This window comes from Pseudopipra pipra, chromosome 1 (genome assembly GCF_036250125.1).
Source record: "Pseudopipra pipra isolate bDixPip1 chromosome 1, bDixPip1.hap1, whole genome shotgun sequence".
NCBI classification, from domain to species: Eukaryota; Metazoa; Chordata; class Aves; order Passeriformes; family Pipridae; genus Pseudopipra; species Pseudopipra pipra.
The window spans coordinates 99,505,686-99,521,143 of NC_087549.1; the positions used below are offsets into that span (position 1 = coordinate 99,505,686).

General features: G+C 38.0%; 1 protein-coding gene across 11 annotated transcripts in view; it reads left to right on the top strand.

The window, feature by feature from the left end:
• The window catches only part of PDE1C (phosphodiesterase 1C), a 358,417-nt gene that overhangs the window by 335,741 nt on the left and 7,218 nt on the right, over positions 1-15,458 (top strand). For 2 of the 11 annotated variants that reach the window (XM_064667439.1, XM_064667368.1), the window contains one exon: positions 2,465-2,601. The exons of the other annotated variants lie outside the window; for them this stretch is intronic. In XM_064667439.1, the coding sequence (XP_064523509.1) occupies positions 2,465-2,478 (14 nt within the window). In that variant the 3' untranslated portion in view covers positions 2,479-2,601. Of the gene's footprint in view, positions 1-2,464; positions 2,602-15,458 lie in introns of those variants that run through there. 11 annotated transcript variants of the gene reach the window in all.

Here is a 15,458-nt window from a genome sequence, read left to right on the forward strand (position 1 = left end):
GTCCAGCAAGCAGAAGTTAAAAATGCTTTAATATAAGCTACAAATTGATAGCAGAAATGGACTTAATAATCTCCTTGTGGTGGGTGCTAGTATCACGTGAAGGGCTGTAGAAGTCATGAGCATTTACATTAGTGATCAAAGGGAAGGCCAATACTCAACCTTGACAAACAAAGTAAGTTTGTCAGTGTCACTGAAGGACTGACGTACATTCAGGCAAGGCTACTTCAGTTAATGATGTTGCCAAGTGAACTACTTCCTGTATACAGAACACTCCATATTCATTCTTTCTCCTCTTTCAATTACCTCTATGGATACATGCTATATTTGCACTAGAACTATTGTGTTTAAATGAGAGAGAGGCTGAGTCACAGCCAAAGTTAAGGTTGTTGTAGGGAAACTGAATTATATCCAGAGGGAAATTTGGCTAGAAAACCAGCACATCTACTCCATCAAGGTAGAAGAACAATTCAAAGCAAATGCTACAATGGAATGTTCTTACTGGAGTTGATGATGTAGCTAACAGAAGGAAAAAGCAATATATCATAGAATGTTAAGGGGCTGGAATGGACTTTAAAAATCGTCTAGTCCCAAATTCCCCTGCCATGGGCAGGGACACCTTCCACTAGACCAAGTTGCTCAAAGTCTTGTCCAACCTGGCTTTGAACACTGCCTGGGTGGGTTGACTCAGTTCTCTACTGGAAACTTCTAGAGTCCAGAAAAAACCATTGCATTTTCCCTTGTTTCATTAATGGAGATGGGAGGGATTAAAATTCTTGTGCGTATGGATGGCATAGAAAAAAGACCATGTGTTGGGTGGTACTCTGAGCTCTGTTTCATATTCCTGGTGTAATTCAGCAAATCCTAAATCAAGATTTAGTCCACCCACCCCAAATGATTACCTTTCCTTCTGGGCCAGTCTTTTCTCTTTAAAATGTTACATGTCGAACGATACATGTCACAGGATTGTTATGATCCTGTTAAGGACAGTAAATCAGACTGAACCTTTTAGTTGGGAAACATTAGGGAAGTGTGGTACTTTTGTTATGACTGTTACCATTTCCTGTTGTAGTTTATGTGGGAAATGTGACAATTCAGTCTAAATAAATCCAATGAAATGCTGAAAGCTTAGTTTTTTAAAACAGTGTCTTAGAATTGCATCAGTGAGCAATTTACAGGGGACCGTCCTGAAAGGAAAGGTCCCCATGCTATCTGTGCAGAAGAAAAAGATACCAACTCACTAATAGATCAGTACAGCCAATGTATACATTCATCACAGACAATGCAATCCAGCAGAAAAGATCTTTGTTTTGGCAATCCTTTTTCTCCTTTGCCCAAATACTACTTTAAAAAAAAAGTATATATCTATATCTTCATCTACATCTACATCTATATAATCTACATATACAAACACATAGATAAACAGGTTTCCTGAAAGGAACCAAAAGACATTCTGATATAATCACATCTTCCCAGGCATGCCCAGCCTTACAGATGAATCCATCTCTCCTTGGGCTGAATCTTCTTGGTTGCACTTTCTAACTCTGATGACATAAGCATTGTCAGAATAACTGTAGCTAAGCAGGGTGGACAGCCAATATAGAGTAAAATATTCATGTTCCTGTTTGAAGTTTTTCCTGAGGATTTCTAGAGAGGTATATGAGGACAATTGGATAGAGTGCCCTCTTTAAATAGAAACTGTCCTCTTACACTAGAAATAACAAAAACGTTTTCTTGTCTACATTTCTTCCTCAGGATCTGTTCATTGTGAAGATGCACTTGTGGTATAACTACATAGAAAACAGTTATGTTTGTACATTCAGGATAATGTTAGTCAAATATAGCATAATTATGAGGCCAAAGGATTATAAATATTTGGCAGAGGAGGCAAGCAGGTTCTAAACTGCACATATTTTGTTATGTCTTTGGCACCTCTCCAGACGTAAGGCTATGCTTTTCATTGAAAGCTCATTGGGAGAAAAGGGTTTTTAAAATATAATGCTCTTTTGTGTTTGGAGCATTTTCTTTGTTTAAACTCAAACCACATGGTACAATGCTGTTGCCTTCATAAGCAAAAAGATACTGAAAAAACTGTTAAGCAAGGGTGATCAGAGAGTCCTACGGCAAAGAAACCTAATGGAATCTCTTGATCTAAACATGCTGGACTCTGTTACATGATCTTCTTGATGTCAAAGTTTAAATTCCAACTGGATTAGTCTGATTGCAATAGATTTTGATTTGTGCAGGACAGAATGGTACTTCCAGTTGAGCCCATAAGAGGTATTGCCTTGGTGTGCCTCACCTTGCACCCTTTCAACAGTTAAGCAAAGCTGCACTACTTGCAGGAAATGAGGCTGTCTAAACTGATACCCTTCTTTCTACTTCCCAGATTATCTACCCCTTGGACAAAGGGGAGAAAGTCATCATTTGACACTTTTCTTTTTCTTTTTCTTTTTTTTTTTCCCAGATACAGAAGAGTAAAAATATATTAAAAAAGAGACTGGAAATCACTTTCGTCATTTTATCTGAGCTTCTTCATTCCTGTTCTCCTCCTTCTGCAAAGACCAGTTTCTGAGAAAGGCATTAAACAACCTTTGAAACACTCTTCCTCCCACTGGCTACTTCACAGCTAATGACTCTGGGTTCAAGGGTGGGGGCCTTGGTTTTTTTGATTCTTTTGTTTTGATTTGGTGTTTCTTTCTTTCTTTTCTTTCTTTCTTTCTTTCTTTCTTTCTTTCTTTCTTTCTTTCTTTCTTTCTTTCTTTCTTTCTTTCTTTCTTTCTTTCTTTCTTTCTTTCTTTCTTTCTTTCTTTCTTTCTTTCTTTCTTTCTTTCTTTCTTTCTTTCTTTCTTTCTTTCTTTCTTTCTTTCTTTCTTTCTTTCTTTCTTTCTTTCTTTCTTTCTTTCTTTCTTTCTTTCTTTCTTTCTTTCTTTCTTTCTTTCTTTCTTTCTTTCTTTCTTTCTTTCTTTCTTTCTTTCTTTCTTTCTTTCTTTCTTTCTTTCTTTCTTTCTTTCTTTCTTTCTTTCTTTCTTTCTTTCTTTCTTTCTTTCTTTCTTTCTTTCTTTCTTTCTTTCTTTCTTTCTTTGCATGTTTTTTGTTGTTGTTTTGGGAAGTTTTTTTGTTAAAAAATCAAGATCGAATTTCCTGATGCAAATGGTTCCATATTTCTGGATAGGTCAAGCAAATAGAAGAGGGTCATCTTCGAAAGCTAGTATTGCCCTTTGCTATGACTCAGCTTGTGAAACCAACACTAGGATGATGCAAAAGAATATAAAAGAAATAAAAAAAAAAAGAAAACTTGATAATATTTTACTTTTACTCTTTTCCTTTTCCCTGAGAGTCTTTTCCAATTGCTAGTAGACAGAATTTGATATCAGTTTTACCCTTGCTGTAGAAGATTTTCTTAAGAATGGTGAATTTGTAGAGTCATTTGATTATTCATTAGGGTTTGATATTATTCCCAGATAATACAATGATAGCAAAATGTTTTTGTTTCTAAACAGCAGGTGGACTCACTCAACCCTTGGTTTTGTTCTCTTTTTGCAGTTAGGACAGGAATAACCAATGAAAGTAATATTCCCTTGGGGCAAATTCTGTTGTCAGACTCTCAGAGTATGTATTAATATATGTCTTGATGTGCCTACTTAACTTGAGATTGCAGGTAATTAGCTGTTACCCACATTTTTTCATGGGCCACTAGTAATAGTTGTTTGTCTGACCTGAAGATCTAGGAGAAGAGGGACAGCAGGGCATCACATGGATCAGCTCTTAACTTTCATCTCAATGTGGTCTTTCATCACTGACTGAATGCATAGGCCAAAGAAAAGGAAAAGTGTTGTTGTATAAGTATGGACAGACAAAACTAAAATAAGAATGTATGAGAAACATCAAACACATATGTAAGTGGTTTTCTAGCTTGGGATCTTGATAGAGATCCAGTTAATTGTATGAAATTTTGCCTGTCTATTCAGAAATTGAGATATGTACATGTACATACAACTGTTTTTGCTGAACACCTTTCTGTTCAGGATGACTTCTTGCTGTGTTAGTCACATATGTATTTTACAAGGAATCAGACTCCTGTCATGGACCTTTTCTGTGTAAAGAACATGCAAAACACTGGCTTAGGAAGCTAAATATTTGTTTCCGTTTCATGTCCAAAAGCACAGAACTTTAAAACCAGAGTTTGGGGTCTGTTCCTGCTTAAATTGTGCATGTACAGGGATGAGCTTCCTGTGACACTAGTAAAAATTACATCAGTGAACTCAACCTAAATACACATTTTAAATATGAATACCTTCTCACTTAAAAGCGTTTGTATCTGGGATTCTCATTACTGAGGCTAGAGACATTTTGAGTTCTTTTTTTGTACACCGGAGTTTGAATTTGTTCAAAGCCAGAGATTTAGATTATGTTCGTGCTGCGATAAGGTTGGACTTCAATTACATGTTCAGAAAGAAGTACATGAAGTTGTTAGAACACGCAGTTGTCTTCACTGAACCAGCTCATTTAAATAAAATATAAGGGGATATAGTGTTCCTGTTCATGAGTTCCTGGTTCAGTAGAAGCTCTGGGGTAAATTTTTGAGGAAAGTGGAGTGCTGGGAGGACAGTAGCTCCACTGTCATCATTGAGCACATTCCATGTTGTGTGACAGGCAGAGGGCTGTGTCACACTTAGTGCTTTCCTGCCTCCTCTTTCCTCTCTTCCATCAGCATTCAGCCCCAATAAAAGAAGAATATAACTTCCAGCTCTGACCAGGGTCTTTGAAGGCACACTGATGAAATATCAGTAATGCAGAAGTAAATGCCGTAGTGGTGACTCAGTCTCTGCTTCGTAAGATTTCTTCCTGAGATCAGGGGGAACATACCCTAACCGAGTGTTTGGTCAGAGGTGCAGAATGATTTAGTCAATATTTTTTAAGTTACCCTTACCTTTTATAGCGACTGAAGATGCCTTAGATTATGCACAGTAGAATAATAACAGTTGTAAAAAATACTAAATCTTTTTCTTCATCTGTTTCTGACATATGTATTTTCTTTCTTCCTGGGAGTGACTTCTTTCAGACAGGAAGACCAAACAGCTTAATTCATGTCTGGTCAGTTCTTGTTTCTCATGCATGAGCAAAAAGGTGTGAAGTCAGGTTGGAAACTGTTTTTCCTCTATTACTGGGGTTATTCACTATTGGTGGGAGCTAATAAGGGAAGTGGTGAATTTGCTGTCTCTTGGGGAATGCAGATCAGAGTTGCCATTCTAGAAGAGATGCTATAGGCAAAGTTATTGGTCTCAGCACACAGGTATACAGCAAAATGTTTTGTAATACATAGACAGTCAGCTAACATGCCCCTGTTTTTAACTCATCTGTGGAAGGTACAGTAGATTATTAGCATTCTTAGAATGTTTTGTTGTCATGTAAAAAAAAAAATCTGTGTAAAATCTATTAGCTGGGAGAATATATAAAGTGAAATTCAGAAATTGAAACCCTACAAAGGGATTAGGCCGGGTGACAGTATCTATTGTGGTGTTGCCTCCCAGGATCACACCTACATTTCCTTACTTTGCCTCCGCCACCTCCCTGAAATACTCTGCAGCACTGTGCTAGTACATCACGAGCCAAAGGATGGTATGTTTAGACACCTCCCAGTTAAACTTGAGATCAACCACTGTGCAAATGTGTAAAAAAAAATAAAAAATAATTTAAAAAATTACATAACTGCTTTCTCCTATTTTATTCCACAGAAGGAAACAATCAAAAAAAAAGTGGAAAAATATTAGGTATTCATCAGCTAATGGCCTGTTTTTATAAAAAGTGAGAAAGTATTTCTGGTTTTACATCTTTACCTGACTTTCCCTGGATATATAGAAATTATGTTTTCAGACACCTTCCTTTTCCAGCCTCAATAAGACTATACAAGCAATGAAAAAGCCAGAAAGTCTGCAAATATAGGGTCCATACCATTTGCCTCATGCTGAAATTTTACAGAATTATTTGGGAGCACCCACCTGTAGGCACAAAGGTGTCTTCTGGTGCCAGAGTGCTTTTTACAGAGGCTGGCATAGGCTAGGAAGCTGTGTGATAGAGACGGCACTCTTCTGCCTCTGCACAGAGGCTGCTAATGCTCTCAGAAAGCTCTGCCTTGCTGGAAGAGCACCATTTCTTCTGCTTCCCAAAAACTGTTGTATAATTTAGGAGGGAGGATCAGGCACTTTACCTTCTTAAAATAGAGAAGGATGCTATTGCAAGTATCCCTATCAATGTTTTGTCTTTTGTCTGGGACTGGTGTTCAGGGAACTAGCAGACCTTTGACTCACAGTGACATAGTGCTTGAACTCCTGTACACATTATAATAAAAAAAAAATGTCAATATGTTTTCATAGAATCAGAATTGTTTGAGTTGGAAGGGACGTAGAGGACATACAAAGGTTATCTGTTCTAACACCCCTGCAGTAAGCAGGGATATCTTCAACTAGATCAGCTTGCTCAGAGCCCCATCCAACTTGACCTTGAAAGCTGGGCATCTACTGCCTCTCTGGGCAACCTGTTCCAGTGTCTCACCACCCTCATTGTATTCTGTTCATTATTTAAATGGTTCAAAGGGCGACAGTTCACTGGGCTGCAGTGATTTGAACCATGCATTTCTGTGACAATATGCAAGAACTATTCACACATGAGAAAGAAAGTATTTGTTTATTTTAATTTTTTTTTTAATGTACAAACCTGTGATGTGCCCTCTCAAAATACTGAAGTCAACAGCTTTCCTTACTGTTGTGACCCACCCAAGAAAGGGGAGGGTAACCAAGGTCATTAATAAATCCCTTGGAGTGGATTAGAGTGAAATGACACTGAATAATCAGTGTTTGTAAACATATATGTGTAGGGTTTATTTTGCAGCAATTTTATTTCAAAGGGTAAACAGGTATGTGGCCGTTTTGGTTGTTATCATTCTATAGCAATACAGCAATATTAAAGCATCTATAGCAATAAAGCAACATTAGAACATAGCAATATGATACTATTAAAGCATAGCAATATTAAAGCATAGCAATATAGCACTATTATTAAAGCATAGCAATATTAAGGCATCTATAGCAATATCATCCACAGCAATATAGCAATCATTAGAGCATAAGGATAACACTTAAGGAAATGCATAGGGGAGGAAAAGGAAAAGAAAGGATAAAGGTGGAAAGATATATATATATATATCACCACCCGCGGGGTCCAGCGATGAAACTTGGTAGTTGCAGCTTCAATGTCTGTTAGTTGAAGTGGTGGTCTTGATCCGTTGGGGCTGGGAGAAGCACCCCCCCAAAACTCAAAGAAGTTATGAGTTATTACACACTTCTAGCTCAGATGGGAATACCTTGTACCTCCCTGGGGTAGGGAGTTAAACAATTGGTAGTGCCATGGGCCATGCCATGAGCCTCTTCTTAGCCTCTTCCCTTCCTCAAGCAAGTATCTGCACCCATGATAGCTGGACAATGGCACCCACTTATCTGATCCTTCAGCAGTATTCAGGGGGTGTGGTTGGCTTTGCTGGATGAGCAGCTGCTTCTTTTCAGTTTGCAGACAGTCTTTTGGTGATCTTAGAATGTGTAAATAATTACCTGTTTCAGTCTCTGACATTTACAAATTATATAATATTTTTTTCCAAAAGTATATGGTCAGATATGTTTAATTATAAAAGATTATTGATATTACTAAATTTTCCATGTTTGAGAAAAAAGATAGATGCCAGAAGTTAATTTTTTTTTCTGGTAATAAGTGGTAGATTTTAAAAAAAGAAATTTTGCAATTTTAGACTTAAAACATATTTCAGAGCAGTCAGTCTAAGCAGACTGATGCGCATCTAAAAGCACAGCCTTTTGTATAGCTCAAGCTGGTGTAAACGTACTACCTATTAATACAGTAGGATGTTTAGCATCAGAATGAATCTGATATTTGTGAGTCTAGTTCCTGACAAGTGAATTAAGGAGGCAGATTCCTTTTTCTAGGTGTTTCTTTTTTTCAAGCATAAATTTTGTGATTGAAAAGAAGCTTTCCAAAATGTAGTTGATATATGCTGTGTTTCTGCAAACTACTCTTTGAGCATGCAAATGTTTGCATATGTACTTGCAAAGTCTTAGAAGCTCAATCTTACAAGCAATTATATTTCAAACTAGATAGCTGATAGTGCTGTGCTGCTTTGTAATCAGAAGGTCCGTGAGCTCACCTAGCTAAAGGTAAATGTCACCTCAATTTGCTGTTAATCTTTGCAATTTCTGCAATGGCTCCCAAATCAGGCTTTTAATTAAAAAGCACAGTAGCCTATCCAAATTAGAAAAGACAGAACCTGACAAGTACAGTACTTATTTTGCTTTAACTAGAATAAATGGATATATTTCCAGGAACTTGCAAGATGCTCTTAAATATTTCTTATTGTCCCCTTTTCCTTCACATTTATTTTAAAATAATGAAAATCCTCATCCTCTGATGATCCATACCGTATTTTAGCCATTTATACTCAGCAAATGACAGTATAATTGACTCCTTTTCTCTTACACTTTTTTAATCCTCACCTAACAATTAAAAACAGAACAATGCTGTGCTTTCACATCTGTGAAACCAGTGCTGATCTCAGAGCTGTGCTGGCATGGTGTCTGAACATCAGCACTCAAAAGCAGAAATATGCTGGCTGAGGAAGAGAAGGAACCCTGTGGCACTGATTCCACACAAATCACTTCAGGGAGTTGACATCAATGCTGGTCAGACAGAAAAGAGGGAAAAAAACCTGTGCTTTCATATTTTAAGACATAAATTCTTCTTTCTCTGAAGTGGGTACAGAGGTTTTTTCCCACTTGTGTTACCCACAACATGAGCAGGTCTGCTCAGTCTCAGTTCAGTGTCAATTGTGCATCCTAATATGGTGCTTCTCCTGCTTCCATGGATAGACAAGTTTCGTGATCCCAAATATCTCTTTTCCTGTCTGATTACTGTGGTCAAAGCAGGACCAGCATGGGTACCACTGCCAATGACATTATTTTCAGTTAAAATTAAATGCTGTCTGTGCATTTTCACTTGCTGAGACTGCCTTCCTGTTGCTGCAACATCCCTTTTGGCCTCTAGCAAGCACAGAGAGTTCTGCTCTGAAACCAAGCGGGACCAGGATGCAAGCCTGTCTTTGAGGCATTAGCTCTTCCTGCTCTGGGGACTTGACCACCAGATAAAAGGAAACAGAGCTACTTGCAAGCAAGCTAGATGAGGACTTGAAACTCAATTTTAGTGAATTTATTTGCCCTCATACTTAGGCGCAAAACAGCATGCTCTCGCAAGCCTCATGGCACACTCTTGGCATTTTGTATTATTTTATTCTTCCAAGCACATATGTATGGGTACTTACAACACCCTGGTTTAGATGCTATCCAGTGGCAGGAAGAATATACATTATCCCATTGTCTTTGTTAGTGGTTGTAGGAGTGCAGCTATGGGGTTTTTTAGTGAAAAAACCTAGCAGTAGAATGACAGAGGAGCATTTGATTTTCTTCTCGCTTGAATGATATTTTTATACACTCTTTTATGCAATTTTTAAAAATCTTTACAGTTTTTATTGTAGACTTCTGGTTGGGTTTTTTATCAGGTCTTCTGGTTTACAGGCCCAGATTCTCAGAGGAATATTTTGCTACCCTCTTCTCCTCCAATAGAAAAAGGTCATTGCATTTGCAACATCAGCTTAGAGCAAAATGACATCTAGGGCCTGACCACCCTTTTATTTGCACTGAAATCAAGGGAAGTTGCATGAAAAGTTCTGCTGGTCCCACTTCAGCATCTGGAGTTAAAGGCTAAACAACCAGAACATATGCAGCTCGCCACACACAGAGTGTTATCTGTAAAGCCAATACATCAGCGTGGGGCCGTCTTCCTTTGCTGTTGTAGGAGCTTAACCACCTTGAGTTTCATAAACGAGAGACTATCTCTGTTCTGATGACGCTGCTTCTTGTAGGCACTTTAAAGTCATTCCACAGTGCACTGTCTACCTTCAGCAGGAAGGAAGGGTGGACACTATGGCTTATCTGTGACTGTAGATTTCACAGCTTTCGTGGTTTTAACCCTACAGTGACAGGTTCTAAATAAAATTAAGAAATATTAAACCTCTTGGTAGGAGGGATAAGAGGAAATTAACCAAATTCAAGGATCTTGGTCTTATAAAATAACATTTTCTTGCTGGCATTTTGCAGGAAATTCTATATATGAAGTTATATGTATGAAGTTTAGAGTATGTTAGCAGAACTGATGATGGAGATGTCTTTCTTGAACTGAATTAAAATAAACACTTGTTCTCTAGCATTTTTCAGGGAAGAAAAAGGTAGGTTAACGTGCTATTTTTCACCAGGACATAGAAAACAAACTAAAATACATGCTGACAGCAAAATTCAGTGCAAGTTTGCTCTTGGGACTGGGTGGGTAGAGTAATGAAAAAAACCTATTTGGCTTTTTAAGACTCATAAGGGAAAAAACAGGAAAACAAAATTAACGACACTATGTAGTGGCAAGTATTCTCAATTGTTCTGATTCAAAGAAATCCTTAAACAATATGTAAAGCACACTTTTATTATGGCTGGGGGATGCAGAGGGGTTTCACTCCCCCATGCATTCCACCGAGAAAAGAAACACAACAGCTTTTTATACATTTGGAAGGAGTGAATTTCAAAAATTATCTATCATATACACTCTTTATGATGTCTCCCTTTCTAAATAGACATATGGTTGCCTAACTCCAATTCTTCTTATTATAGAGTGGTTACATAAAGTTTTATAATTTCAAACAGCTTAGATTCCCCCCAACCCTCTTCTGTCTCCCTTGCAATACTACATGCTAAAAAGTCTTTTCCGCATTCCCTGACAGTCCCTTTTGGTTTACGTAAGCTAGCTTTGTCTTAATTGCCCACAATTTGGGCAGCAACCTTCTTTCAAGCAGTTACAATTTTGCAAAGTCACACTAACATAGCTAAATTTTTATTTTATTTTGTCTTGTCTTTATTTCAGTTCTGAGATTGATTTTTAGCAGTATGTATTTATTGTTAGTTCTTGATTTGAAAGAAGAGGCTTATGATCTCTAAAAAATTTTTCAGCGTTTCCAGTTTTTCTGTAACTGAGTCCATGTATGTTCATCCTATTACCAAATAGAAACAATGAGTTCTGCACTCATTTGAATTAAAGTTGTAGAGGAGTTAATTTTTTTCTGGTTCTTTCTACATCTGATCCAGGTGTGGTGCTTGCTGTTTACTTTTCAGCATTCAGCTCCCCACTTTTTTTTTTTTTAAGTATAGTGGGAACATTGTTTAGACAGCAGTTATTTCTTAACACTTGCCCCTGTGAGGAGGAGTTAGTGTCATTACCTGATTTCTAAAGATAGGGAAATTGAGGTAGGGAATTCAACTGGCTTATTTAAGGACCCCAAGGTAAATCTCACATTTCCACTTTTCTCTTTTGACTCAAATCACAAGCCATAATTGTACCTAAACAAAGAACAGTGCACCACACTGGTGCCCACTGAAACACTTGCTCATTCGATTCTTTTTAAGTGTGCCACTTGAAACATGACTATCAGTCTTACAGAGCTGGTGTCCTGTGCTACAGTATTGCTTATAGATCTCCTTTTGCACCATTATGTTACATCTCTACATAGCACCTTCTAGAAAGTAACTTAATCCACTCGTAGACGTGGGTGGTGTCTGTGCAGGAGTCATTACAACACATAAGTAACAACCAGAATTTTTGTGTAGCACTGCTGTTTTTCTGTTTAATCTTTTCTTTTAAAAAAAACCCAAAGGTGGTCATGATAAAGAGCGTCAGAAACCAAACCATTCTCTCTAATGCTCAGAGATGTTCATTACAGGCATTAAAGGCTTTGTGCATTCCTTTTGCCCAAAATTTTGCTTCTAATTCACTCCTTTCCTCTCGGGGAGGTTCACTGGTATTGATTTCCTTAAGAACATCCAGTGTGCTTGCCACTGTAGCTGCTTGTATTCTCATACCTTACTGGCTTGGTACCTCCAGTCTAGTGCAAGTAGAGATGAAGCTAAGCTGCCAATTTCTGTTAGATATTGAGGGTGTTTGTGTAGTTGACTGTGATCAAAAATGCTGTTAAATAAGCAAGAAGGGAGAAAAGATGATTTGGAGATGGCATCTACTGATTTGGGTGATTAACCTCCACTTGCAAATACAGTATCAGAGTTTTTTCTCTGCCCATGACATAAATCTCCAGAGGCATTCCCAAAGGTGATGTCAGCCACTTGCTGAACCTCCACAGGAGCAATGTAAATGCTGTGTGCCTTCAGAGCCATGCTGGGCAGTAAAACTGTCATTTGCCAGTTCTGTGAGGACACAGACAGAGCTGAAGGGAAAGCTATCTGAGGTCTGTCAACAGTTCATAGATCCAAAACTTAAGAACATGAAACTTCCAGAATCAATAAATCAGGTATCTCTGCCCAAACTTGGTAAGTTACATGAATGTTTGAAATCAATTCCTTTAGATTGAAAGGGCCCCAGAAGTGAGACTACTTTCCCAGTTAATCTCACCTAGAACCATGAATAAGAAATGGCAGAAAAAGACAACAATTAGTAGTAGGGGCAGCACTACAAAAAGCATTTTGATTGTTAGTGGAACTACCATTTATCCATCTCTGCTGAAACTACTCTTTCTTTTCAAAGGTCCAGTGCAATGTTCAGCTGACTTAGCAGGCTTGTGTTCCTTGGCAAACCGCCTTACATTGCCAGGTCAGTCAGTACTGCCTCACTCTAATCTCTTTATATGATGCAGCTGTAGAAATTGGCACACACAGTGCCTACTGTTTGGGAGATGGATATAAACAGATGACTTCTTCACGTACGGTATGACTTTTACACATTTAAAAAGTTAAATCCATTCACTGGGATTGAACTAATGAATTATTTAATACATTTAATATTTAATACATTCCAGTTTTTTAAATACCTGATTTTTTTTGTCTTGCAGAACAGGCTTCACAAATTGTTTTACGTCAACTGGCAAATTAATCTGAGTTTTTATCCTATAGACAGAGATATTGAAGGGATAAAATAAGGCTGTTTTGTGCACCCAAGTATAGGTCTTTTTGGGCTCCTCCCATCTACCAAATCCTGCTGTCTCTATTTCACCACAATAACAATTTTCTTAATCGATTTTTGTCCCACAACTGTCAGAAGAAAGGGAGGGTTATATGAAGCAATTACACAAAATAATGGCTTACTGTGAACGTATGTATAATTCACAGTAGGTGAAAGAGAGCATAAGTTTGCTGGAAATCATCAATAACCAATAAAAAAAGCCCAAACTTCAGGCAAAGCACTTAAAAGTTTTACTAAAGATATTTTCGCAAGTAGCTGTTGTGCCAGCAGATGAGGTATGGTGTAGCTCCACATATAGATGCCAATGTGCAGTAGCATGTTTCTGTGCTGTTTCAGTTCTCCAAGCTGTTCATGGTGTGATGTTCTTTCACAGTGTCTCAGTTTGAGACAATTTGGAGGGGTGAAGACCTCGGATGGAAGTCTACTTCCTCAGATTCAATACCACTGGTTCTCTCCAATACAGAAAGAGAGAGACCAAATACGCATGGATGTAAGGGAAAAAATAACTCTTTACCCATAACAATACCAATAAAACTGGGTTAAGCTAGCCAGTGAGGAGAAAATTCCCAAGCCTCCACACTATTTATTGAAGCAATCTTGAAGCACTGATATTAAAGCTAGCTAATTATTAAGTAGAGAATGATGTTACTCACCCTTACCAACAACCACGCTCAGTCTCAAGGATTAACCTCAAGGGGCATCCCCTCTCAAGGGAGGAATCTCCACAACACACTCCTAGAAGGGGTATGTTATAGGTCCCTGCTGTTAAAAAGTGGGACTGAACTTTTATAATATAAAGCGATTGACTGTTGGTCATATGTTTTTAGGCTAGCTGTGTCAGTTATGCAGCCTTTAGCTCAGCAAATTTAAACAAGTTATTGGTACTATCCAGTTGTTGGTTCCTTTATCAGGAACTTTGCCTGCCACATCCTCACTTGTGCCAGTTTCTGTCAGGAAACACTGTTTGAATGTTTAGCTTTAGGATTGTTGAGTCAGGCTGGTCTCAGCATTCTTCAACACCAAAAGCATCATGATCCGCCTTCTCAATCCACCGCTGATAACCTTTGCAAAGGGTAAAGTTAAAGCTTAGGCAGAGCATGTTTCTAAAGAGCCTTCACTCAGGATTTTCTTGCAGGTGGCATTCAGAGGTCTTGCTCTTTGGAGAGATCTTGGAGAGGTCTTGACTTTTGGAGAAAAAAGTTGTTTTAAGGAAAAATCATGGAATGAAACGTCACTCTATAACTCATCTAATGTAAACAAATATACTCATAAAACTAGCTCAATTTTTATACATTCTAGAATATTTGCATTGGTCTATTGGGCTTTTTTAATAAGCAATGCTTACACAGGGTTTTTCATCCATTTCTCCACCTCAATATCACTTCTAATCCATTGATCCATGGATACCTGCAAACAACAAATTGCTCATCCCTTATGTGTGGTACTTCTGAGCCTTCAGATCACCATTATAATAACCAGGGAGAGAATATAAATGCAGAAGAGAAGGGTTTGGCATAAGCTACCAAGTATAGTCCCTTCATTATTGCTGACTTGCTAAATGACCTTGCTCAAATCCTTCTTGTGTGCCCAGTTTCCTCATCTGTTTGGGAATGATAACATTTACTCCTCTTTAAACCGATCTGATCTGGAGATCTGTTAACTGTTATAATTAGAAAAAGAGAAGTAGGGAGGATCCACCTTCAAAAGATGGGAGCAATCAATCTAATACTGTCCCTTTTTTTCAAAAAGACTCAATGTGTTTGTTGCCAGTCAAGCCTTGCTTCCACAAGCAATATTCACTGTGACAATATCATGTTGAATTATAGGAAGTTGCCTTCTGTCTGGCACTTACAGAAATGACTAGCTGTGTTTTGACTCTCTCTTTATTAGACACTTCCCACTTCAGTGTAAGTTTTGACACCAGCTGGCTTAGGGACTCAGTGGGGGATTTTTATTTGGCTATTTTAACACTGATACCTTCCTACCCATGCCCTATTACCATGGCTTACGCAGCAAACTGTTTACTCTGGTATGGTTTGCAAATCAGTCTTTTCTGTGCAGTTATTTACAGTATGTGATGAAGAGTACGTAATAGTACAATGTTTTCCATGTATGTAGTCCAGTGACAGTAATGTGTTTTGTTTACAGCCATTATGGTGTTTTTTTCTCTATGCTCTATATAGATCTTGTTTTGGGGGGGTTGGTTTTGCTGGAAGAAGCCACTAACAGTCTGCCGTAAACGTACATGCACAATTTTCTAATTGAGAAAATGTTATTTTCTTGCTTTTTTAATGCAAATTGCACTCAGCATCTTGAATAGAAAGGAGGAGCTTTAT